General features: G+C 36.1%; 1 protein-coding gene across 5 annotated transcripts in view; it reads left to right on the top strand.

Annotated features, from left to right (window-relative positions):
* Cdk13 (cyclin-dependent kinase 13) overlaps window positions 1-21,773 on the top strand; it is a 94,244-nt gene extending 72,471 nt beyond the window's left edge. For 2 of the 5 annotated variants that reach the window (XM_039095721.2, XM_063276458.1), the window contains exons 10-15: window positions 7,164-7,280; window positions 8,114-8,245; window positions 12,352-12,399; window positions 14,234-14,439; window positions 15,708-16,157; window positions 16,580-21,773. In XM_039095721.2, the coding sequence (XP_038951649.1) occupies window positions 7,164-7,280; window positions 8,114-8,245; window positions 12,352-12,399; window positions 14,234-14,439; window positions 15,708-16,157; window positions 16,580-17,430 (1,804 nt within the window). In that variant the 3' untranslated portion in view covers window positions 17,431-21,773. The remainder of the gene's footprint in view (window positions 1-7,163; window positions 7,281-8,113; window positions 8,246-12,351; window positions 12,400-14,233; window positions 14,440-15,707; window positions 16,158-16,579) is intronic. The other 3 variants (XM_039095722.2, NM_001271295.2, NM_001271296.2) reach the window with 3 other exon arrangements.
* Window positions 21,774-24,354: the final 2,581 nt, after the last annotated feature.

Raw genomic sequence — 24,354 nt, forward strand, 5'->3', positions numbered from 1 at the left:
TGTATGTTCTTTGGTGGTGGTTCAGACTTTGAGAGTCCCAAGGGTCCAGGTTAGTTGACTCTGTAGAGTTGACTCTTCCTGTGGAGTTCCTTTTCCCTTCAGGGGCTGCAAATCTTCCTCCTGTTTTTCTGTAAGAGTCCCCATGCTCTATCCACTGTTTGGCTGTGGATGTCTGTATCTGAGTCAGCTGCTGGTGAATATGCTTCTGTCTGTATGGTTCAGGAGTCTGATGAAGGGTGGTGGAAGAATGGAGCTCCTCTCGGGGATAGCAGGCTGCTCTAGGCAGGGTGGCTTGGCTCAGAGGGCTCAGAGAGCAAGGGATATTGGTCCTGTAACTGCAACCTTCTGTTGCATACTTTGATGTTCTCTCTTCCTCAGTAAATAAATAGTATCTTGAACACGTGGCAAGCTAAAAAGGAGGTTAGTAACCAGGAGTTTTCTAGTAAGGTTACATATTTATCTCACTCAGTTAAGGAATGTGAGTATCAAAAGGTGGGTGAATGCTGATTTTTACTTTTTTAAAGATTTATTTATTTAGTTCATGTATGTGAGTACACTCTCTCTGTCCTCAAACATACCAGAAGAGGGCATCAGATACCATTACAGGTGGTTATGAGCCCCCATGTGGGAATTGAACTCAGGACCTCTGGAAGAACAGTCAGTGCTCTTAACTGCTGAATCATCTCTCCAGCTGCCCTTTTTTTTAAAGTTTGACTTACATAGTTAGATGTAGAATCAGCAGCTTTTCAGAAACATTGTTCACTAACTAGGACTGAGCAAGTAATTTCTTAAGTGAAAGGAAAGAAAAACAAAGATTATCCTAAGTACAACGAAAATGCTTTTAAAAGAAATGCAAAGAAGTTGCCAAACTTATGTATCTGTGTATTTTCTTTTAATGTCATTCCCTCTAAGCCTGTTCTTTGTTTCATTGTTGGTCCTGAGTTTGTTAGCTACTATATCTACATAACATATCACAGTTAGGCTTCAAGGTACATATTGCCATAGCAGTTTCACCTGAATTATTTCAGTGAAACTTCTTAAAACTCAATGTATTCTAGTTTCAGTTTTAAAAAGCTGAGACTTAGAGAAATAAATTCATCTAGGGTCTTTCAAGTGATAATTGGACAAATTCAGCTTTGAATTAAACATTCTGTTCATGGAAAAAATAGGAGTTCTAAAAATTTTTATATAGTAGGCACAAATGATAATATTTCACAAACTCAGTTTGAAAATTTTTGTATTGAGATTTCTGAGGGAGACATTAGCAAAACTATTCAAGTTTTCATTAAGAATTCTATCGTTGTAAAATATAGTATGTAGGAACTTTTCAAAGAACCAATAGAAAAATGTTATAAATACAGACATTTGTTGGGGGGGGGGTGTAAGCTCTTTAAGTGTAAGGGATTATAAAACACAGTAAAAAATGTATATCATTAACACCAAGGATAATGTCTAATGGTAAGATATTAGAAGAAAAAAGTAAAGAAAATTTCTTGTATTGCTATTTACCAGGGTTTAGATGTACAAAGTCGGTCAACTAGTAGTGTTAGCAGAGTAAGCCCGTATGAAATATGTATAGTTGGACATAATGTGTATATAACACTGAATATATTCATATAGAGGAGAATATATTGAATGTGCCAGACGATCACCTAAAATGCCTAAGAACAAAAAGGTAGACAAGATTCATGACATGTTAAGATATGTGTGTCATGGACTAATCTACAAAGAAGACAGTAGCTTTTTTTATAAATGTGTACCAACTAGAAAATAGTGTGGTGGAGGACGTGCTCTAGTAAAATCACCAACATGTGTGCCTGTGGAACCCTGAAAAACTATATAACTGTAGAATGTTCTTAAATATATAAGATTTTAAAACCTGTTGGAGAGGGAGCTGTAGAGATGACTCAGTGCTCAGATGACTCATTTGCTGCTCTTGCAGAGAACTTGAGTTTGGTTCCCAGCACCCATGTTAGACTGATAACAGTTACCCGTAATTACAGCTCCAGGGGATAGGATTCCCTCTTCTGATCTCCACCGGACACCATACTCATATGCACACATGTATATATACAGATCCATTCAGTACACATAACCAGAAATTAAAAGAGTAAAAGAAAAAATAAAAAGACTGTTGGAGTGACATTTTATTTTTGAGTACCAGCTCCTCTGGTGCTAGTGTTACAGTTGTTAGTGAGCCATCGGTTGTAAGATCTCCTACAGGAGCAGTATGTGTACTTAACTGCTCCGCCAGCTCTCAGTCCCACTGTGTTTCCTTACATACATAACTAGAATTTCCAAACATGGGTTTTCACACTGAACACATTTTGTTTTTGTTTTGTATTTTATATCTGTGTAAAGATAAATGTGAAAATATCTAGGAAGGGACTAGAAGGATAGTAAAAATAACCAGAAAAGACTTTTTTTCTTTTTTTTAAAGGGAGAACTTAATATAGCTTGTTAAAACCAAATCACAATAATCAAACCACTCGGTCACAATATATGGTGGCTAAGTCAGTGGAATTACATGAGAGCTTCGGAGAGTAAAGCAGTTGATGTGCACCATAGAGTGTAATTTAGAAGAGAGCAAATCAAAGTCATTTGGCTTAAACATGTTTAAATGTTTGAGACAGGGTCTCACTATTTCATACCATCTAAGCCTTAGATGTAGACCAGGTTGGCTTCAAGCTTAGGACAGTCTTGAAGTCTTCCTGCCTCCCAAATGCTGGGATTATAAACATGTAATGTCCAGCATGAACAATGTCGATGGCATGTTTTGCGGCATTACTATACATACCGAGAATACCTTGGAGTCCAAGAAGAGAAATCCCATATTTGTATTTTCTGGTTCTGAATGGGCAGAGACAAAACTAATTAGTAAGATATAATGGTGTAGAAAATGATTAGGTTGTGGTGTGTACGTGTGCGTGTGTGTATGGGTCAAGGATGGTAACATTTAGGCAGAAATCTTAAGTTCTTCAAAGTCATTAAAGACTCCTAGATGTAAGTGCACTTGATTTGTTTTCATGAATATCCTGTGAGTAATGAGGAGCCGAACAGCTCAGTTTAGTCTGTCCACTACTCAGTGAAGGGTTACGTTACGAGTAGGATGTAGACTAGCAGCGTAAGAACATTTTCACAGTGTGACTCCATGGAGATAAAACACATCAACGTTGTCTGTAATTGTTCATCTGAAGATGAACTTGTGAGAAAGCTAAGAAGGAAGAGTTCATTTTCTAGTTTATTTAAACATGTTTGATTCTGATAGTATTTTTAAAAAGTTGCTTAAGGTATGATTCTATAACATTAGTTTTTTAAAAACTTAAGAAAAACTAAAAGAACTTGTAAATCTGGTAGACCTGAGTTCAAATACCAGCCTCATGGCTCCTGCTTATTTGTGGTATAAGTTCTGTGATGCTGTAAACTTGGCTCTTCATAGTCAGAACAGGACTAATAACATGCCCAAGGAGCGTAGGAAGTGAGCATCATCAGTGTGCCCCATCGCAGACTTCCTCGCTCACAGAAGCTAAGGTATATGTTGAATTGTTAGTGACTGATTAAAAGTGAGAAATGGATCAGGTAGAAATAGTAATAAAAATCTGCTTTAAAGCTTACACTGCAATGACTCATTTATTTATAATTTGTTTTGCTCAAGAGAGTTCAGTTTGAGATGGAGCTCAGTGGTAGAACACTTGCCCAACACTCTGTATTCAATCTGTAGTAGCAATAAATACAGCATAATATTCAAATATTTTCACAAGGCAGATGGTGTGGTTTGCATTAGAGATAGAATGGATTAAGAAAGTATGGAAAATATTGGAGGTAATAAAATGGGGTGGATAGGGATAAAAATTGTTTCTATGTGGATGTTGGCAAAGGTTCACACATGTTCTTGGTTTTTTTTTTTTTTTTTCCTTTCTTTTCTTGAGACAGGCTCTCTCTGTAACCCTGGGTGTCTTACTCTGTTCTGTAGATGAGGTTGGCCTTAAACTCTACAAATCTGTCTTCGCCAGCCTCCTGAGTGTTAGAGATATATGCTCCCACTCGCAGCTAAAGATTAAGAATATGCACGTTAAAAACTCCAGGTCTAGCTTGTTGTATGGGTATAAAAATTTAGACTGCATTGCTACTAAGTGAAGAAAACTTGCGATTCTGGGCAAAGTGCTACTTGGCTTTAATCTTCTGGTCCATCTCTCCAGCCCTTGGGCCTCACTTTTGAGAATATTTGTTATATTTCAGTCCCATAAAATACCCATGCAAAACAAGTAGAAAATAAATCATTATAAACTATGAAAATGAAATTAAGCTTGAGTTATAATCTTCCTTTGAATATAAGGATGAATGTGTAATTTGTGGCATTACAATTCTAGGGAAAGATAGATGATGAAAACAGTAGAGCTAAAATTGAAACTGATAAACTAAAATGAAAAAGCCTCAAAAATGAAGAATTAAAGAGAAGTAAACGAGTGCGTGCGCGCGCACACACACACACGCACACACGCGCACACACACACGCGCACACGCGCACACACACACACGCGCACACACACACACACGCACAATAGTGTGTTCAAAGGTGGAGTGACATGGTGCTTATTCTCCAGCACTGTCTGGCCTACAACCTAAATAGACCAGTCTAGGCTGTCCATGGACTCATGGTTCTACCTGCCCCTGCCTCTCAAGTGCTGGGATTACAGAGTATGTACATCACATCTGGCTCATCGAATACATTATCAGTAGTAGATATGTGGAAACTCTTTTGTTTGTGACTACATTATAATGTGTATTTTGTGTTTCTCAAACTAAAATTCATCAGCTCTTGCAGAGTAAATTCAAAACCAGAGATCAAAATTACTGTATAATATGCCATCATCAACATTTTAACACTTTGAGAATTGTTCAATAATGTAATGCTATGTGTGTATCATAAATTTGTAAAGCCTCAATTTTGATCCTGCCTTATATATAAGTATTTCCAGATTAACTGCTTACAAAATGACTTGGGCTAAAAAACACTCAAGAGAAAAAGAAACTGTTAACAAGTAACAAACACTAGATCTTATTGGAAAAAGCACATAAAACCAAGGGAAATAGATTATTTCTAGAATGGAAATGTTAAGTTTCTAAGTTTGGAACATCAAGATTTTCTCTAATGTCCCGTTGGCTGGTACCTTTAATGCTTATTTTCTGACAGCACATGTAAGAAAACACTTGAGGTCTGGAGAGATGGCTCAGTGGTTAAGAGCACCCAACTACTCTTCCAGAGGTCCTGAGTTCAATTCCCAGCAACCACATGGTGGCTCACAACCATCTATAAAGAGATCCGATGCCCTCTTCTGGTATATCTGAAGACAGCTACAGTTTACTTATATATAATAAATAAATAAATCTTAAAAAAAAAAGAAAGAAAAAAGAAAACACTTGAAACTTTTTAGCATATTTATGTTCATTGTAGCAGGTGCCAATTCATTTCATGGCTTTGAAGGAATATCGATCACTGTTGTGCAAAAGAACAGATTCTCTCTCTCTCTCTCTCTCTTTTTTTTTTTTTTTTTATTGTATGTATGTGAATACATTGTCGCTGTCTTCACGGACACCAGAAGAGGGCATCAGATCCCTTTACAGATGGTTGTGAGCCACCATGTGGTTGCTGGGAATTGAACTCAGGACCTCAGGAAGAGCAGCCAGTGCTCTTAACCACTGAGCCATCTCTCCAGCCCAAAAGAACGGATTCTTAAGTTGTATATTGAGGCTGATACCAAAGACAGGATTCAAATCTAAAGTTTGTTTCAGGCTGTCTGCCTTATGCATTTGTAGAAGGTTGGTTAAACTTCACGGTATAACTGTGTCTGTGCTCACCCCCTTGAACATCATAAAGTTTAGCTCTACTCATATATTTAGTCTTCCTGTTACATATCTATTCTTTACTATTTTTAATGCCTATGCCTATTTTTTTCCCTGTAACATATTTCTCCTACTCTTTTTCATCTGGCTATGGTTTATCTTGGAACTATGACCAAAAATCTTTATCTCTTCTCTCATTTATGTTTTCTTTTATATCAGCAGTTGAATATGTCTTTCAGCTTTCTATTCTAGTATTCTCTATATTATTAATGGGTATCATTTTGCCTGGGTCCAAGAGAAAAAGCTAGGCATACAATGAAAATATAAAGGACCAAACAAGTGCTAAAAGACAGAAAATTAGCATGTGAAGGGATGTCTACTCTTCATATTCTTTGGGGACCTTGTTGGGTAGAGTGTAATAAGGATACAACTACTTCAAATCTTAACAGAATCACAGAAATGAAAAAGTAGCCTGGGAAGAAACACGTTTTGAGAAGGGATGAGGCTTATGTGCATGAGGTGGTATCCTTTTGGGATCCTATTAGATCCCATTCTCTGAGAGTTCAACATTTCCTAAGAGGTTTGAGGAGGTTTTGAAAATCGAGTTTTAAGCAGAACTTCCTATATACACTAGTATACAAAAAATAAGACATTAGTAATCGCAGTGATAGACTCACATTTTGTCTTACCGTGTTAAACCTTACTGATAGTTTTACTAATGATATACATATATTGTGATTTTTATATACTAAAACCTATTTTCCCAATGTGATTACCTGTATATGTATACCAAACTATTGAGAAATTTCAAGGCATAGTCAGAAGAGTAGAACAATTAAAATGTGTAAATATTCATGACCTAGTGTCACTGCTGGAATTGTAGAACTGTGTATTTCAGAAGTAGTACCTTCGGAGTGCTTCTTGTTTGCATCTAGAGGCAGTGGTTGCATTTGGGTAGGAAGTCTGTTTCTGCTGTCATCATAAAGATACCCTATGTTTGTGTGACTCTATGCCAGCACCCCACCTTGTTTCCTTAATTTGTAACATATAGGCCACATATTTTAAACATTACCTATGTTTTAAGATTTATGTAACAGGAGGAAGGTCCTTTAGGAGATTTAACGTATATGTGGGAAATTTTGGAATTTTCAAATTAAATTATGAAGACTAAAATATTTAAATTCCTCATAACATTGTATCAAGGCTTTTATGTCCTTAACAACTGGTTGATGTTTGAAAAATTTTATTTATTAGTTTCTATATGTAGTTGGCAATGATAAAATTTCTTTTTTTTTTCTTTTTCTTTTTGTATTGTTTAGTCGTATATGTGGGAGTCCGTGTCCTGCAGTATGGCCTGATGTAATCAAACTGCCATATTTCAACACCATGAAACCAAAGAAGCAATATCGGCGGAAGTTAAGAGAAGAGTTTGTTTTGTAAGAAAGGGATGCTTAAATATCCATATTGCATTGAATGCTTATTTTGTAGTCAAATTTGTTTCTTTGGTCTTTCATTATAATTGAAGGCAGAGTTTCACAGACTGACCCTGAATTGTCTATGTAGCTTAGGATGGTCTTGAACTTGTAACCTTCCCTGCCTCGTAAGTGCTGAGGTCATGGGTGTGCCCTAATTTTTTGAGAGATCTAAGTCCCCTTGACCTGAGATAGACACACTGCAGCTCTTCTTCCAGAGCCTTGTGCTGTGAGTTTCTCTTTGCTGCACGTGAAATGCCTTTTCTCTCATAACGTCTGTGATGAGCCATTAGATTTTGTTTATACAAAGAAAACTTTTAATAATAGTGTTGTAAATTTCATTAAAACAGCTTTCATACGACTTGAGCTTAGGTTTTTATTTTATTTTAGGCTGTTAGTTTTTAATTTATAACCATGAATTTCTCAGAGAGTAATGAAGGATATTATTTGCTAAATAGTCCAGCACTGTATAAAAATAACAATACTTTTTGAAAAGAAAATTGATACTTGTGCAACATACTGAATACATTATTTAACCAATATTTCATTAACACTTAACTGATTAATAAATGTTTTAAAATATCAGCTGCAGTTACCTATTTCTTTATAGTATTCTATAAATTATAACCAGAATTTATTAGTTAATAAAGAAAGGAGAACTTTAAAGATGTAGGTAATCGGAGTAAAGCGATTGGAATTTAGAATATAATTTAAATTTAATTTTCACAGTTGTAAGTAAGTGCTTATAGAAGTGCAGAGTGTGAACTGTGCTTGACTCTCGTGTCCTCTGCTGCTAGTATCCCTGCAGCTGCACTCGACTTATTTGATTACATGCTTGCCTTGGATCCCAGTAAGCGCTGCACTGCCGAGCAGGCTCTTCAGTGTGAGTTCCTGCGAGACGTGGAACCCTCCAAAATGCCTCCACCAGAGTAAGTGACTTGTTTTTATTTTAGATTTGCATAGTATAAACAGCTTTGAAAACTTTGTTAATTAGTTGTCATGATCCATGGTTCCATGCCGAAGTTGAAAGAGTTAGGTGAAAACATCAGAAAATTACATGATCTGCATATTAAGCATGCGGGTGCTTGTTTATTGTTGAATTTACCATAGAACAGCAAAAACAGCCTTTACCATTTCTTTAGCAGATGTTGAGTAGTGATATGTTTCACTTTTATAACAATTCTGTAGTGGTAGGATATGGCCGTCAGGCCTGCACTTCTAATGGTGCTGCTTTAATCAGAGTTTTGAGTCCTATGCCAACTTAATCTGTACAGCCCTCTACGGTAGGTATCATTACCGCTGCTTAACAGAGGAGGAAGCAGGCTCAAAGAGGTTAAAAAACTTGCCCAAGAATACAAATACGGTAAAGGATGGTGCCAGTTCTCAAATTGAAGTCAGTTGAATAAGAAACAAGTTCTGAAAATATTCTGTGACATCTCGCACAATAGAAAATCCTTGTCATTATTTCAAAGAATGTTAATATCAGAAGTATGTTTGGAATGATTCTTCTCATGGAGGGAAAACGTAGTTTGGAGAATTAGAATATATAGTTTCTTAAATCTTAGAGCTTCTATAATTTGTCTAGAATTGGTTGGGAAGAAGACTGTCCGTTTGCCTTTCCATGATAGGAGCTAAAGTTCTGTAGGTGTTTCCTTGGTATCTGTTAATGTGAACAGCAGCGTTAAAGCAAGCCTATCTCCAATAAAATCCTTTGCTATAATAAAATTCACATATTTCAAGTGAATAAACATGGGCTTTAGAGTTCAAATCCTGGCTCTTCCACTTTGGGTTGTACTGAGTGTATTTCCACAGGGTTTGTAGTTAAGATTTGATTGAACTATATATACATGGCCCATGAGATAGTTTGAAAGTTAAAAAAAATAACTATCATCTGACATGCAGAAATCATTCACTACTTTTTTTTTTTGTTTTTCCGGAGCTGGGGACCGAACCCAGGGCCTTAGTGCTTGGTAGGCAAACGCTCTACCACTGAGCTAAATCCCCAACCCCCATTCACTACTTTTTTGTTCCAGGTTTTTTTCTTTTCAATTTTTTTATTTTCTTTTCTTTTCTTCTCTTTTCTTTCTTTCTTTCTTTCTTTTTTTTTTTTTCCCTCAGTTTGGGTTGTATAGTACAGGCTGGCCTTGAACTCAAGACCTTCCTTTCTATGTCTCTTGAGTCTGCACTACTTAACCTATATAGGTATACTGTTGAGTTAAATGTCTAGTATTTCTCATTCTTCTGCGTATTTAGATATACCAGTAGTCTCCAAGCGGCTTGACTCTAGTAGCCTATCAGATTTTTTGTTGTTGTTTTGTTTTACTGTTTTTAACTTTTGATTTTGAGTTTTCATCTCTACCAAAAAGTAGGATATTCTTCACCTAGATCAATAATTATTGGTGTGTGAACACATTTGTTTCATTACTTTATAAACTTTATTTGAAATAGTTGAATGTTAACCTGTTGCATGAATCTATAAAAACTGGAACTTTACTACACATATTCTTACTATATAGCACAAAAACATCCTAAAAACTTGTAGAGCATAGTACATAGTTAAGTCTCTCCAGTAACATTTAAAAAAAAAAAACTTTCTATCGAGTCAAGATTGAACAATTTTTTTTCAGAACGCACATATTTGTTTACTTAGCATGTATCTTCACTCTTTCCTCACTCTTAGAGAAGGTTTTGATGACACTGACTTCTCTTTTTGATGGTGGACATCAAACCCAGGGTCTAACACATGCCTGGCGAGTGCTTCTACTAAGCTACATCTCCAGTCCCAGGGAGCTGTGTGGTAAAGCATCTCATAATTTGGATTTGATTGATTTTCTGTGATCAAGATTAGATTAATATTTTTCAGTGCAAGAATAATACCTACAAGGTAACATGTTTTTCTTGATAGAATAGGTCAAGAGGAATATGATTTGATTTTGTCCAGTTACTGGGTAAAAAATTGGTAATTCTAATTGTTTAATCCACATGAAAGAATTGTAGTAAAGCTGTCTCAAGCTTATTTTCATATAAACTTCTTAAGCCAAGTTGCAAAAGAATTTTTAATTAACATTTTTAAGTACTATAGTCATATTAATCGTGTATACATTGGGGTCTGAATGGCCTTTAAATTCACTTAGAAAATGTTCAACATTTGGCATTTCTTTTTTGTTTTGTTTTTTTTTTTGAACGTCCATTATGTCTTAAATTTTTATTCTAGTGTAACTAATATTACATTAATTGTGATATATATATAAATGTACTTTAATTTTAAAACATTTCTATGAATATTAATATATGGTATTTGGTGCTGTGTCACTAGTACACATTTAAGTGTTTTAAACCATCAGTGAAGTTGGTGGATATAAAGTGTAGCAGAAGTGATCCAAATGAAATCTTCTCCTATAAATACTTCACGTAGTAGTTGTCATAGCTTTGAACCAGTCCTATTTACTAGACATCAAGACATAGTTCTGCATTAATTATAATCTACTTGTTATTTCCTTGCAAATGAGTATTCACTGAAAGAAGGTATACACAGCTGCATCACTGCCTTTGAACTTCTTCATTAAGTATCTAAAGTTTTGTTTTGTTTTGTTTTTAATCAGAAAATGAGACTGAGATGGGAACCATTGCTCGGTGGTTAAGGTCACTGGTTGCAGAGGTTTAGTTTCTAGCACCCAAATGGTGGTTCACCACCACCTAAAACTCCAGTGCCCTCTGTGACTTCTGTGGGTATGAAGGTCACACATGCTACACAAACATATTTGTACACACATCTCCAAAAACAAAAAAGTGAGATCATTTGAAGAGCTTTCTCTTTGAAAGAGAAAAGCTCTTGTAGGTCTCTTGATAATAAAGAAGTCATATGACCCAAAAGCTTATTTAGACATTAGTCGTTCATTTTATTTATTTACTTATTTATTTATTTTACTAGTTCTACCATTTTTTGTGCTATGACTTAAAAGACTTAGGGAATTTTGTTTCGTTTTTTTCCTTATACACTATAATTTTTGTCAAACTCAGACTTTATTTTTATCAGAATACACTTTACTGCACTTTTCTATTAAAAATAAAGAGAGTAGTACACTTGGGTGTTCTGTCAAACTGTTATGGAATGTATGCTCTTGGATACATCACTAAAGAAGTTAAGCTAAGGTTATGATGATATCAATTCAGTATTTAAATTAAAAGCTATATAAATATTTAATGACCTCTACTTAATATATAAGAGAAACTACTAAGTAGGGGTATTATTCTATAAACTATATAAATAAAATGTGACCTAGATGGCCTGTAGCCTATACCTTATTAACAATATAAAAAACATTAGACATTTGGACAGTAATGTAACAATCTATAATTAGAATAAGTATTTCATGATTTGATAAACACACGTTTAGACAACTGAAAGATCAGTGATGTCAGACACAAATATTATGCATATTGTGTGAGTGACTCTGACCAAGGATGCCCTGATACAAATTAACATACTACTTCTGTTCCCTGGAAATAGGTAATATGGTTAACCTTATTTTTAAAGAAAAAGAAACTGAGACATAGCAGTTCAGTGACTTGTGTGACAAGATAGCAAGTAAGTGGCTGAGCCAGCATTTGAATCTTCGAGGAAGCACATACTTTTGGTTATCTGGAGAACATGCCGGATTTATTTAGAGAATCAGCATAATCAATCTGCCATTTTAGATTATCGTAAGGTTATGTTTATATTTCATAGAGATGAGTGTTAAGGTAATGAATCTCTAAGTTGCGGGAGGGAACAAAAAATCCTTTTCCTGGATATCTTTGCTTTTCCACAAGAGCATTATATTTCTTGGCTGTTAGAGTGGAGGAGTTGTAATGATTTTATTTACCCTAATCTGAAGTAGTATAGTGTATTTGAAATCAGCGTCCCACTGGAGGCTACAGCCCACATTTAAAACACAAACACATTCCTAGAAAGGAAAGTCTTTTGGAGGGTTTTTGATGCCTTACAGCTTCCCAGTATCAATCTTTCAAATTATCCCTTTGTTTGTTACTCCAGGAGGTTTTTACACGCTGAGGCAATGCACCATAGTAAGATGGCTGAGAGGTATGCCTTTGTTTTGTTTTCGGACCTCAGGTGCATAGACTTGGTTTAATCATAATCCTTGTGTCACTCATCATTGGTCCATGCATGGCTCTTTGTTATTTATTTTAGTTACTTTAATTAGTTATTTTAAATGTTAATAAGCAGCCATGAGCCTACCAAGCAAAAGCTAGAACCTTGAGAATAACCCACTTTAATCATATCATAACCCTTCTTCCTACCCACGTGTTCCCTTGCCCTCTTCTTCCCAAGGTAACCATCATTCCCGTTTCCTTCTTATTGTATATATTTTCTGTTGCCATCTGTATGTATCCATAAAAAAATTACATTTTAAAAATGTAGTTGTTTTTCATTTTATACAAAGGTGTCATGCTGTTCTGTAATCCTGTGGAATGACATTTTTAAATTAATATTATATTGCTAAGATTCAACCATTCTGTTGCATATGCCTTTACTTTATAATATGAGAAAGTAATTGTGGAAGAATTATCTACTTGAGTATTCAGGGCATTCTTTTAGTTCAGTCTTTGAAAAGGTCCATGTGGAAATAATCCCCTTACACAACCTCAGGTACACTCTTGGAAAGTCCCATCTATGTACCTCTTGAGATAAACATCCAAGTTGAGGACAGCAGGTATATACCACTAGATGGCATTACTTAAAAGAATCTAGATATTCTGGGCAAGTTTATTAACCTTTCCAAGCCTTAATTTTCTCACCTTTAAGCTAGAGAAAAGTAATAGTAAGTTTACATGACCTTATTCCTGGGATTTGTAAATCAAATATTTTTGTCTTTAAGAAAAAGTTACTTTTAGTGTTCAGTGTTATAGATTTATATTGAGATGAAAAATTATTACAGAATGGGAGGTAATTTTGGTAGTTACGTAGAACTCTGTTGATGAGTATAATGAGCCTCTCTGTGCCTGGATTACCTATTCTTGAGACTCATCTATAGAAACAGTTTATTTCTAAAACAGTTGGTAAAAGTAGCAAATATGTGACTAAAAAGATTTTACTAAAAAGTTTTGTACGAATCCTGTGTTCTAGCCTATTATGTTACTCTCCTTTTTATTTATGTCTGGCTTCTACAAATAGCATGTTTCTGCATCCTTTTTCAAAATTCCTGTTTAGTGTACAGTATGCTGTAGTTGGTTTTAAATGGTTATACCAAGGATAATAGCTAGCTTTTATTAATATATATTTTTCATAGTTTGATGAACAATTATATATTGATTATTCAGAAGACAAAAATAGTTCATCTCTAGGATACTTATGCAAATGAGTACACAGCAGCTGTGACCGTATGCTCAAGGCCCACTTAGGACCAAGCCAGACAAAAATCCCAGCATGGAGGGTAGGACTTAGTGATGAAAGTCCACTTCCAGCTGAGGAGATATTTGTAGCTCGTGGCTGCTGGGACAGGGACGGTCATGTTTTTTCTTCAGGGATGTGGCCCCTTTAGAGTTTGCCTGTATTTCAGCAGGGAGCCTTTTACCCATACACATACTGGAGAGACAAAGAAAACACATGAAATTGGGAGGGAATAGAGACTTAGGGGAGATAAGAAAGGAATTTTAGGGGGGAGATGTGGGATGTACTTGATCAAACACAGTAATGCATGAATAGAATTTCAAACAATAAAAAATTAGGACAAATAAATAAGAAAAATTAGACCACCACTAAAGTTAAAATCCTGAAGGATGATGGAATTTTATTAAATGTTTGTATGAAGTTTTCCAGAATGGTTTGTGAAAGGGGAATGGCTTTTGTGGTTCATTATAACATTAGTATTTCTTGTTACAGCATTTGTGATTTAGAATTCATCCGTTTTTTTCAGCCTTCCTTTGTGGCAAGATTGTCATGAATTATGGAGTAAAAAGAGAAGAAGACAGAAACAGATGGGCATGACTGATGATCTTTCCACAATCAAAGCCCCCAGAAAGGACTTGTCTCTGGGCTTAGATGACAGCAGAACTAGCACGCCCCAGGGTGTGCTGCCACCTGCACAGCTAAAGTCTCAGAACAGCTCCAGTGGAGCACCTGGTCAGTAAGGTCTCTTTGCCTTGTTCTGTTTGCATTGCTTTGTGGCCCGTGTTGACTGTGTGTGGCAAAAAGATAAGTGTTAAGGCTTTTTTACATTACAGTCTCAGATCATAGATTGGTGGTGATTGGTCAGACTTTTTTCCATTTTCTCTAGTTTAGGAGTCAGGAGTATGTATGTCTTTCATTAATATTAGTCTGTGAAGTTCAGTATTTAAGGCATAGAAAAAACAAAGATAGCCAAAACTGCAAAGGAAGTTTTTATCCCATTGGTGGATATCTGTACATCATTCTGTCTAAGACTGTATTTTAAAAGATTGAAATCTGTTGTTTAGACCTAGTTATTTTTTTCATTCACATCTACCTATCTATCTAGAGATAAGATCTCATCTTGTAGCCCTGAATGTCCTAGAACTCTCTTTGTAAGCAGATTGGCCTCAGATTCACAAACAGCTGCCCATCTTTGCCCCCCAAGGACTAGGATTAAAGATGTGTGCCACAATGCTTGCTAGTTGACAGCTTTTTAAATATTGAAGTCTTAATTTCCCTGAAGAACCTAGGAATCTGTCAGGTCTAGCCTGAATATTGGAGAAAGAAAATTAACTAGATATGTCTACTGGTAATGAGTTAATATGTAATATGCATGTTTGTGTAGGTCTTTGTAACTCAAAATGGCTTAATATTTTTATAAAGTAATCTGAATAAAAACAGATTTTTATCACAGTGTGTAAAACATTAGTTTTAATTTCTAAAAAGTTCTTTCCACAGTTAACTTCATTTTTGAAGTGGGATAGCAAAGAATTCAGAGACTGCATTCAGAATTAAATTTGAGAGTTCAGGATCTTGCAAATTATCCGCTCTTTTAGGATAATTAATAGATATTGTCTTATAAAGTGGTTGTGAGGGGTAAAGGCCACAAAAAGCTTAGAAAGTGCTGGCACTGTTAGATGTCATTGTTCATTTCTCTTACACAGTGTTAGCTCTTGGTTAAATCTGTGTATGACTCTGCTGGTAATCTTGATTTTTCTTTTGAAAAATATATTCCTGAAGATGAATTACCCAAAACAGATTGTAGTTTTGATGTCTATCATGGCTTGTGTTGTAGTTAGATTTTGAATGTCTGATGGGTAAGAAGACTTCCTTCAGTGCTTGTTTCTCATTGTTTCATAATTCTCCCTCAAATGGAGTTTTAATACTGTATAATGAAGAGGTTATAGGGGTCGGGGAAACTGTGAATTATGGCAGTTCTAATCGATGCATTTTGTCTTTAGTAATAACAGGCCCTGGACAGCCGTTAAACCACAGTGAATTGGCAATTCTTCTAAACCTACTACAATCTAAATCAAGTGTTAATATGGCTGATTTTGTCCAAGTGTTGAACATTAAGGTAAACTCTGAGACTCAACAGCAGCTAAATAAAATAAACCTTCCTGCTGGAATTTTGGCAACAGGTGAAAAACAGACAGATCCATCAACACCACAACAGGAGTCTTCAAAATCATTGGGAGGAGTTCAGCCTTCACAGAGCATCCAGCCTAAAGTGGAAACTGACGCTGCGCAGGCTGCAGTGCAGAGTGCATTTGCAGTCCTCCTGACTCAGTTAATAAAGGCCCAGCAGTCAAAACAGAAAGATGCCATGCTGGAGGAGAGGGAGAATGGATCAGGACATGACGCTCCAGTGCAACTCAGGCCGCCTCCAGAACCCAGCACTCCTGCCTCTGGTGAGTGAGTGACTTGCGCAGAGCTGTTGCTATCTGTGGCTTTGAGTGTTCAGTGAGGTGTGTTGAAGACATTCTCAGGTCACTAGTGAGACCTATTCTGTTTACTTCCTGGACTAGATTGTTTAGAAAATTGTCCATTATGAATATTATATTTTCTAAGGTAAATTTACAATAACTCAATTCTCAATACAAAAGGATAAATGTTTTGGGTGCAGTAGAAACTTACTCTTCAAGCATTAAGTACGACTGTGTGGAGTTGAATAGTGTATTTCTTTAGTAATCTTGTGTTTACGTGATAGTGGGCAACATGAACACTTGTGAGGTGTCCTTTGGTATTTTGTGAAAGGTAAAATGTGTAACTGTTCTGAATATTTCATTTTCCATGGTAACTTTTGACTCTTTCTTGGTTTTATTCTACTTAGGGCAAGATGACCTCATCCAACACCAAGACAGGAGGATATTGGAGCTGACACCAGAGCCAGAGCGGCCTCGGATTCTGCCTCCTGATCAACGACCTCCTGAACCTCCTGAACCACCACCAGTCACTGAGGAGGACCTGGATTATCGGACAGAAAACCAGCATGGACCTACTACTAGTTCTTCATTAACTGACCCACATGCTGGAGTGAAGGCAGCCCTCTTACAGCTGCTTGCTCAACATCAGCCCCAGGATGATCCCAAAAGAGAAGGTGGTATTGATTATTCCACAGGAGACACGTACGTGCCCAGTTCAGACTATAAAGACAACTTTGGAGCGTCTTTCTCTGCCGCCCCTTATGTGAGCAGTGATGGTCTGGGGAGTAGCTCTGCTGCTGCACCGTTGGAGGCGCGCAGTTTCATCGGAAACTCAGATATTCAGTCTCTGGATAACTACAGTACTGCTTCATCTCACACTGGTGGTCCACCTCAGACTTCTGCCTTCACCGAGTCATTTCCCAGTTCAGTAGCTGGATACGGAGACATTTACCTCAATGCTGGTCCCATGCTGTTTAGTGGAGACAAGGACCATAGATTTGAGTACAGCCATGGTCCTATCACGGTCCTCACAAACAGCAGTGACCCTTCCACAGGGCCGGAGAGTACTCACCCCTTGCCAGCAAAGATACACAACTATAACTATGGTGGTAACTTACAGGAAAATCCAGGTGGCCCCAGCCTCATGCATGGACAGACCTGGACTTCTCCTGCCCAAGGACCTGGATACTCACAAGGATACAGGGGACACATTAGCACATCAGCTGGCAGAGGTCGAGGCAGAGGGTTACCATACTGAGTATCTGTTTTTCCTCAGGCACATCATTTTTATCTGGAAAGACTTTTCTAGCTGCAATTTCAGGCAGCAATCCAAGAGACTTGAATAATATTAATTCAACAACAGCTTTATTTTTATGTGGAAAGGGTCTTGCATACAATAGTGAAAAAAGAAAACAACAAAAAAAAATCTTTGCTTAAATTCATGCTGTTCTTAAAACTAGCTCTATTGATTGTACATCGTCACAGATTTTAGTTAACAGTTTTATTTTGTATTCTTGCAGTTTTAAGTGGATGCTAACATTAGGGACATAATGTTTTTATGGCCCTCTTGCAGATCTTCTGAACTATGCACACTTGTGCTTTTTTTGTAAGTTTGGACCAACTTTTATGTAAACAACCTACCCCTTTCCCTCAACCCTCCCAGTTTTACAGCAATCAGAAAGGGCACTGATTTCTTTGGTATTTTCTTTTTACAAAGCTACCTTTAGTCAAAGGTCACTGTCAGTCTTTGCACCTGCTTTCAGTGTTATTGTGAAAGGTGTACTTTGTGCTCATTTCAGAAAATAAAACACAACCTTTCTCTTGATGCAACAGTTTTATATAAAACAAATGGTTAACATTATTTTTGTTTTGTTTTGTTTTGTTTTTTTCAGGTTACCATAACCCAGCAAAATTCATTCAAATGAAATAGTGGTTTTTATATGAAAACTATGGGTCGGGTGGGGAGGGGTTCGAGTAAGTGCCTTAACAGGTATGCTTCAGGACTGCGGATGAAGTTAGCCTTTCCACCACTGTCTTTCCAAGGGAGTCTGCACTGTGCTGAAGGGGCACGAAGCTCTCCATTTTTAGGAGTTGTTTGGTCAGTTCTGTTAGGTCCATCCCCTCTGCTTGTCACACGGTCCTTTTCTGCCTGTCTTTTGGCTGTTAACTTTCACTGTTACCTTCTCACGGTAGGAGTGTAAGAGAAAAAGAAAGGGAGAACTCGGTACCTTTTGTTACTTCTGGGAAGTACTAATTTTTTTTTTTTTTTTTGATCAGTTAAGTTGTTGAAAGTAATAGCTGAATGAGAATTTTAGTGTGTTTCTTTCTTTCTGGCTGTCATACTAACCCAGTTTCTATTTGGAGGGCAGGGGTTTGAATCAAATATGTATAACAATTCACAAAATAAAATCATATGATACATAATAAATATATTAAAGCTCACAGAAGGAGGGTGGCAAACACCATATTTAAAGTTATATAATTATTTTAAGAAAATGTCAAGTTACGTAGCAAAAAGAAAACTCAAAGAGAAAACTACCTTTTCCTTTCAATTTTGTGAAATTTACTGTAATTTCTGCCAGATTAGAGCAGTGCTATTAGGTCATTTTTATTCTATTAAAATCAACCAAGAAAGAATAACTATGATGTTGTCAAGTGTCACTATGTTTATGTTCACACAAAAAAGCAAAATTATATTTCTGGAAAGGAACCAAAGGTAAATAGCCAGCATCTCCTTCACTAATGGACAGAGTCTGGGGCACTGAGTGTGCCAACTGACAGCTTCAGTTGTTCTAGGACCTTTCCATTGGAGTGTTAAATAGGGAAGAACTGTTCTGGAAAGCCAGTTTAACTTCATGCCCTTCATACGATCTGTGACCCTGCATTTACCAATATTCAGGAAACATTGTTTGGTGACAGAATATTTTAAAGATGATTTTCCAGTTTATGACTATTAAATGAATTTTCAGTTGACCATTTTAATTTCTGATGGTATTTTGTTGGTGAAAGAAAAAAATTAATGGAAGAAAAAATATTTTGCTTTTATTTGAATATTGGCTACTAATTGACTTAAAACAGTAGAGGAAGTGAAGAAATGTTTTGAAATTTAGCAAAATAGAGTATTCAAATCTCTGAAAATTTAATATGGCGAGTCTTAGAGCTTTAGACTTTCCTATAAGTGACAGTATCTAAATTATTATTTGTCACATTTGATACATTTGCTGGCCATAAGCAGCCAACCTAAAATTGAAACTATTTATGTGACATGAATAGCCTGTGTTTTAAAAATTAAATATTTTATATAAAATTGACTTGTGTTTGGATAGTTTTTCTAATTAAACATTTCAGATATATATATCCATGTTGGGAGAGTGGCTGGGAAGAGAGGGAAATTATTGGCTTTGAAATAGAAAATTGGAACTATTTCTTTGAATAATGTGTGTTTTCTAAGACTGCGTAAGTATATCCTATGTATAAGAAAAGAGGATGCCAATTACACCACAATGCAATGCTCAGAGGCCAGTGATTGCAGGACAGTCTAGGCTCATGAAAAGATGTCTCACAACATGTTGAGGAACATTGATGAAGTGTTAATGCAGTGCTGAGTTTGGGTTAAGAACAGAGCTGGGAAGTAACTAGTTACTTAACTTAAAATCTGTATTTTGGATACGATTTAAAGTAATACAATTCTAAGGGGGGAGAATCAAGTCACATTGCAGATAAGAAAATGAACGTAAGATTGACCTATGGAAAAACAGTCTTCCTGTGAAGATTTTATGTCTCAAAAGAATTTTTTGTGCATGGAAACTTAAGTATGTCCCAAGTCTTTGATTCTTACTTGTTGTTAAACTGAAATATTTAAAAAAAAATTCTAGCGAGGTAACTGATTAAACTGGTGTGTGGAATATGATAGTTTAACAGCTATCACTTTTGTTAGCAAGTACATATTCAGTGACTATCATCATCGAGAATATTTAGTCCCATACATTGAGGCTGGCAGAATTTCTTGTTCGTTAATGTTTAGAGAAGGTAGGTGTTTGGATATATTATACTTAAGTGAATATAAAATGGAAAGTTGAATGGAAAAATAAGGCTCCACAAGGAAGCCAAGCCACATACTCACTGAAGAAAACAAACTGGTTTAAATCTGGCTAGTTCATAGGAATTACCAAGATTTGAGAAAAATGCATATGGTGTGGGTTTCATGCTTCTCCAGTGAAATGGTTAGCACTTGCATGCGAGGTTTTGGTGAATTTGCTATGCGCCCACTCTGACTTGGGTTATTTTTTGCACCAGGTGGTTGTTGGAAGTGGAACTTAAATACAGGTTTGAATATCTTAACTGTCTGGAATGCTGGATTTGCTGTTTTAAAGCTGAACCAGGCCTACTAGTCGCCCCAAATGGAATGACTAACCTCCACAGCTGAAGAAGGGCTTAGAGCTTGCCTTGCTTTGTTTTTGATAGCTGGATTGCTAATGTGTCCCTGTACAGCACATCTAATCCTGCAGTAAATAGTTTTAAAATTTATTGCTTTTCCTTGGGTCTTCATGTACCTCAGGCTGGCCTGGCACTCACTACGTAGTTAAGGCTGGCTTTTAGCTACTGACTCTGCTGCCTATACCTCCCAGTTGTAAGGGCTACAGGGACCTGTTACCATGCCTACGCCATAGCAGCTTATGACTAGGGAAACTGCTAATAATGTGACCAGTATTAGACTTGATTAATAATGTAAATTCATAATAATTTAGACGAATAGGAACCTTTTAAGGGCTAGAGCTAGCTTAGTGAATGCTTGCCTAGCATGTACAATGCCCAGGTTTATCCCTAGCACACTCAAAAACTCAAAATTTTGCATGGCCAGGCGTAGTGGCACTTGTCTTCATTCCTGACACTTGGGAGGCACAGGCAAGAATTTTGAGGCTAGGTTGTTTACTTATTGAGGCTGGAGGCCATCCAGAGTTATAGTGATAACCTGTTTGAACAAACAAAACCAAGAAAAGCCTGGGGTGGTCTTTTTTTTTTTTTTTTTTGGACTGAAAGAAACCTAGAAGTAACTTAGAAAACTAGAAGGTGGTGGCAGACGCATTACCTATTTGCAGTTTCTAAAAGGCTCCTGTGTATTTTTCCCTGCCCCACTCCCCTGCCTCTCCTGTGTATTTTCAATAATTCGGAGACCTAGTCATTAAAATGTCATTTCCTGTTTATACAATGTTTTGATGTTCTCTTATTAAAAATCATAAGCCTGCCATTTACCAGAGGACTTCTCCAGTGATCTTCCTTAAATGACTAGAAGTTACTAAAAAGAAGCTGTTTCATGGTCAGCGGACGGTGGAAGCAAACAAAGTTTTGATCATAGTGTTGAGGGCATACTGTAGCTCGCAACTCACCAGGATTTTCTAGTTCTCATTCTATTAAAGTGAGGGTATACCGTAAAGCATCTCTCAATCCACACTGTTGAACACTCTGTATTATTGTTTTTCAAGAGTTTTTAAAATGTTCTCATGCTTCAGTTTAATGTAAAGGCTATTTGTTTTCAAGAGGGAAAAGAAAAAGGTTGTATTTGATAGCCAATAAATAAACTTCTATAAGACTTCCAAGGCATCTTTAAAGCTGTATTTTCTTTTTTGTGTATATTCACAGCAAACTCTTTAGAAAAGACCACTCTTAATTTACTGTGCCATGTTTTGTTTACTTTTTGCGAGGTGGTGGTGGTGGTGAGGAGGGGTGTTTTTTGAACAAAGCTTAGAACTTCTCCCTTTCCCCTTTCATACCGTCATTAGGAATAAGAACACGGGTTTTTTTGTTTTGTTTTTTATGTTTGTCAATCTTTTAATTTTTTGTTTCTTTAATTACTAGTGAATTTCATTACTTTATTCGGTATTCTGACCTATTTTATTTCTATTGTTCGAAAGGTAGCCCTTGGTGACCTATATATCTTTTATCTTCAAAAGTACCTGCCTTTGGGATGTCTTGTTATATAAAAATTTGAATGTTTTCTTCTGTAGTTAATCTTTTCCTTGTGGTTTGTCTTTAGAGACCGTTTTGGCACTCCAAAACTAAGTATACATGTAAGTTCTGTTTCTAACCATACCTAGAATTTGCTTTGTTAAGTATAGTGAAGCAAAGATTCAGTTTTATTTCTATTTCTGAAGCCTATACTTAGTTTTATCAATAGCATCTGTTGACCAGTTAGTTCTCCCCTAGTTTTTAATGTCTTCTCCTGAGGTTTCTGTGAGTTTTCCATCCTGACTTTCTGTGTACATGTACATGTTTTGTTTTGTTTTAAACTGGGCATTGAATTCAGAGCTCTGCACATTGGAAAAGTGCTTTCCCATGGAGCTATATTATGTTTGGGTTTTTTATTATATTTCCACTTCTTAGCAAACTCTACAACCTATTAGGACAGAACCTCAAAGCTTTACTAGCTGGGGATGTAACGTATTTGATGGAGCATGCCCAAAGCCCCAGCTTTGGTCCCGATCTCTGGCATAAAATGTTACGTGGTGCTACACAACTATAATCTTAGTGTTTGTGAGGTGGAGGCAGGAGAATCAAAAGTTCACTGTCATTCAGCAACACGAGTTCCTGAGGCCATCCTGGGCTTACAAAAAGACTCTTGGATTTAAGCAGAACAAAAACAGAGAACTTCATATTTCTCACCTTTTCTGTTTCCTGTTCCTGTCTTTTCATATCATTTTACCCATTAGCCATTTTATTTGAAAATATATTTAGTCAAGCTTTGTTAAGGGGAGCTAAGGTTCCCTATTGGTTAGGTTCCCTATAAATTGCAATTTTTTACTTGTTGTTTAATATACTTTTTATTTTTTTTTATTTTTTCAGACTGTATTTTGTTGCTTTTAGAAATGGACTTGTAAGCATTGTGAGGTTTTGGATATTTGCACGAGTGCAGGTGCCCACGGAAGCCAGCTGTTGGATTGCCTTGGAGGTACAGGGAGTGGTGAGCTTCCTGGAGTTAGTGCTGGGCATAGAGGTGGGTCCTCTGCAAGAGCTGTTCACAACCACCGACCATCTCTCCACCCCAATTACTGTAATATTTTAAGCTTGACTCTCTATAGGAAAGTTACTATTTAAAAATAAAAATCTAGCCATATTACCTAGCTATCTCTTTTAATAGTTTATAGAGTTGATTTTTCTGATTTTATGAATGTCTAACTTTTAGAGTTTTAGACCATGCATAAGCAGATTAGGGATGAGCTACTTAACATGTTAGTTTTTTCTATTCATGAAGCATATTTAATAGGATCAGATTAAATTTCTTAACAATGTAAATATAGATCTTCTCCTTTAATATATACCACCGTGTCCTAATAGATATTAGTTAATAGAATCTAAGTAAGCCATCTATTTAAACATTTAATATTGCTGTGTACTATTGACTAAATAAGTACTTAGGATAAGTATCCGTGTTTACTCAAGCAGGCATTAACATGTTCATTGGCAGAATAACAATTGGAAAGTTGTTTTATTTAAAATATGTCTCAAAAATTAACTGTTGATTAAAGAAGTTAAAGCTGTTTTATTTCTAACTTGACAGTCCTGTTTCCTTGAAAATAATTTTTTTAGCTTTCCTCTTTCCACATGTATTCTTTATTTGGCCAGTGTTCTGTTTCTAACATAAATATGGGGAAAGTTTCCTTTTCTGAAAATTTATATATTCTGTAACATGCTTGAATGAACAGTTAGCATCATGAGGGTACACTTATTATCTGTTTTTAAGCATATTATTAATATCCTCTGCAGTGTTTTAAGGGAAGATCTAGTCTTGTTCTTCTGGGTTCTTTTAAGCTGTGTTTGCTCAGGCTGGTCTTGAACTATGAATAAGCTCCAGTAATGCTCACTCACTTAAGTCTCTAGGTGAGCTGCAACTCCGTTTGTCACTTTACTCAGCATTCATTTTTTCCCTTGTTATTTTCTTCATTAAGTTCCCCCATTCTACTTCTATTTTCTCACTATTAATCTGTAGTTTATTTTCTAGTATATTCCACTATTTGGTTTTGGTGTTTATTCAATTTCATATTTTCCTAGTTTATTGAAAAATAATTCCCTTCAACTTTGAAAGGGGGAATTTTAATGTTTAAGAATATCTGATTACTTCTTTAACTTGATCTTATGGTTTAAAATTACTGTATTTTCATTTATTATTTTCTAAAACACTGGTGAG

Source organism: Rattus norvegicus, chromosome 17, assembly GCF_036323735.1.
Source record: "Rattus norvegicus strain BN/NHsdMcwi chromosome 17, GRCr8, whole genome shotgun sequence".
Lineage (NCBI taxonomy): Eukaryota > Metazoa > Chordata > Mammalia > Rodentia > Muridae > Rattus > Rattus norvegicus.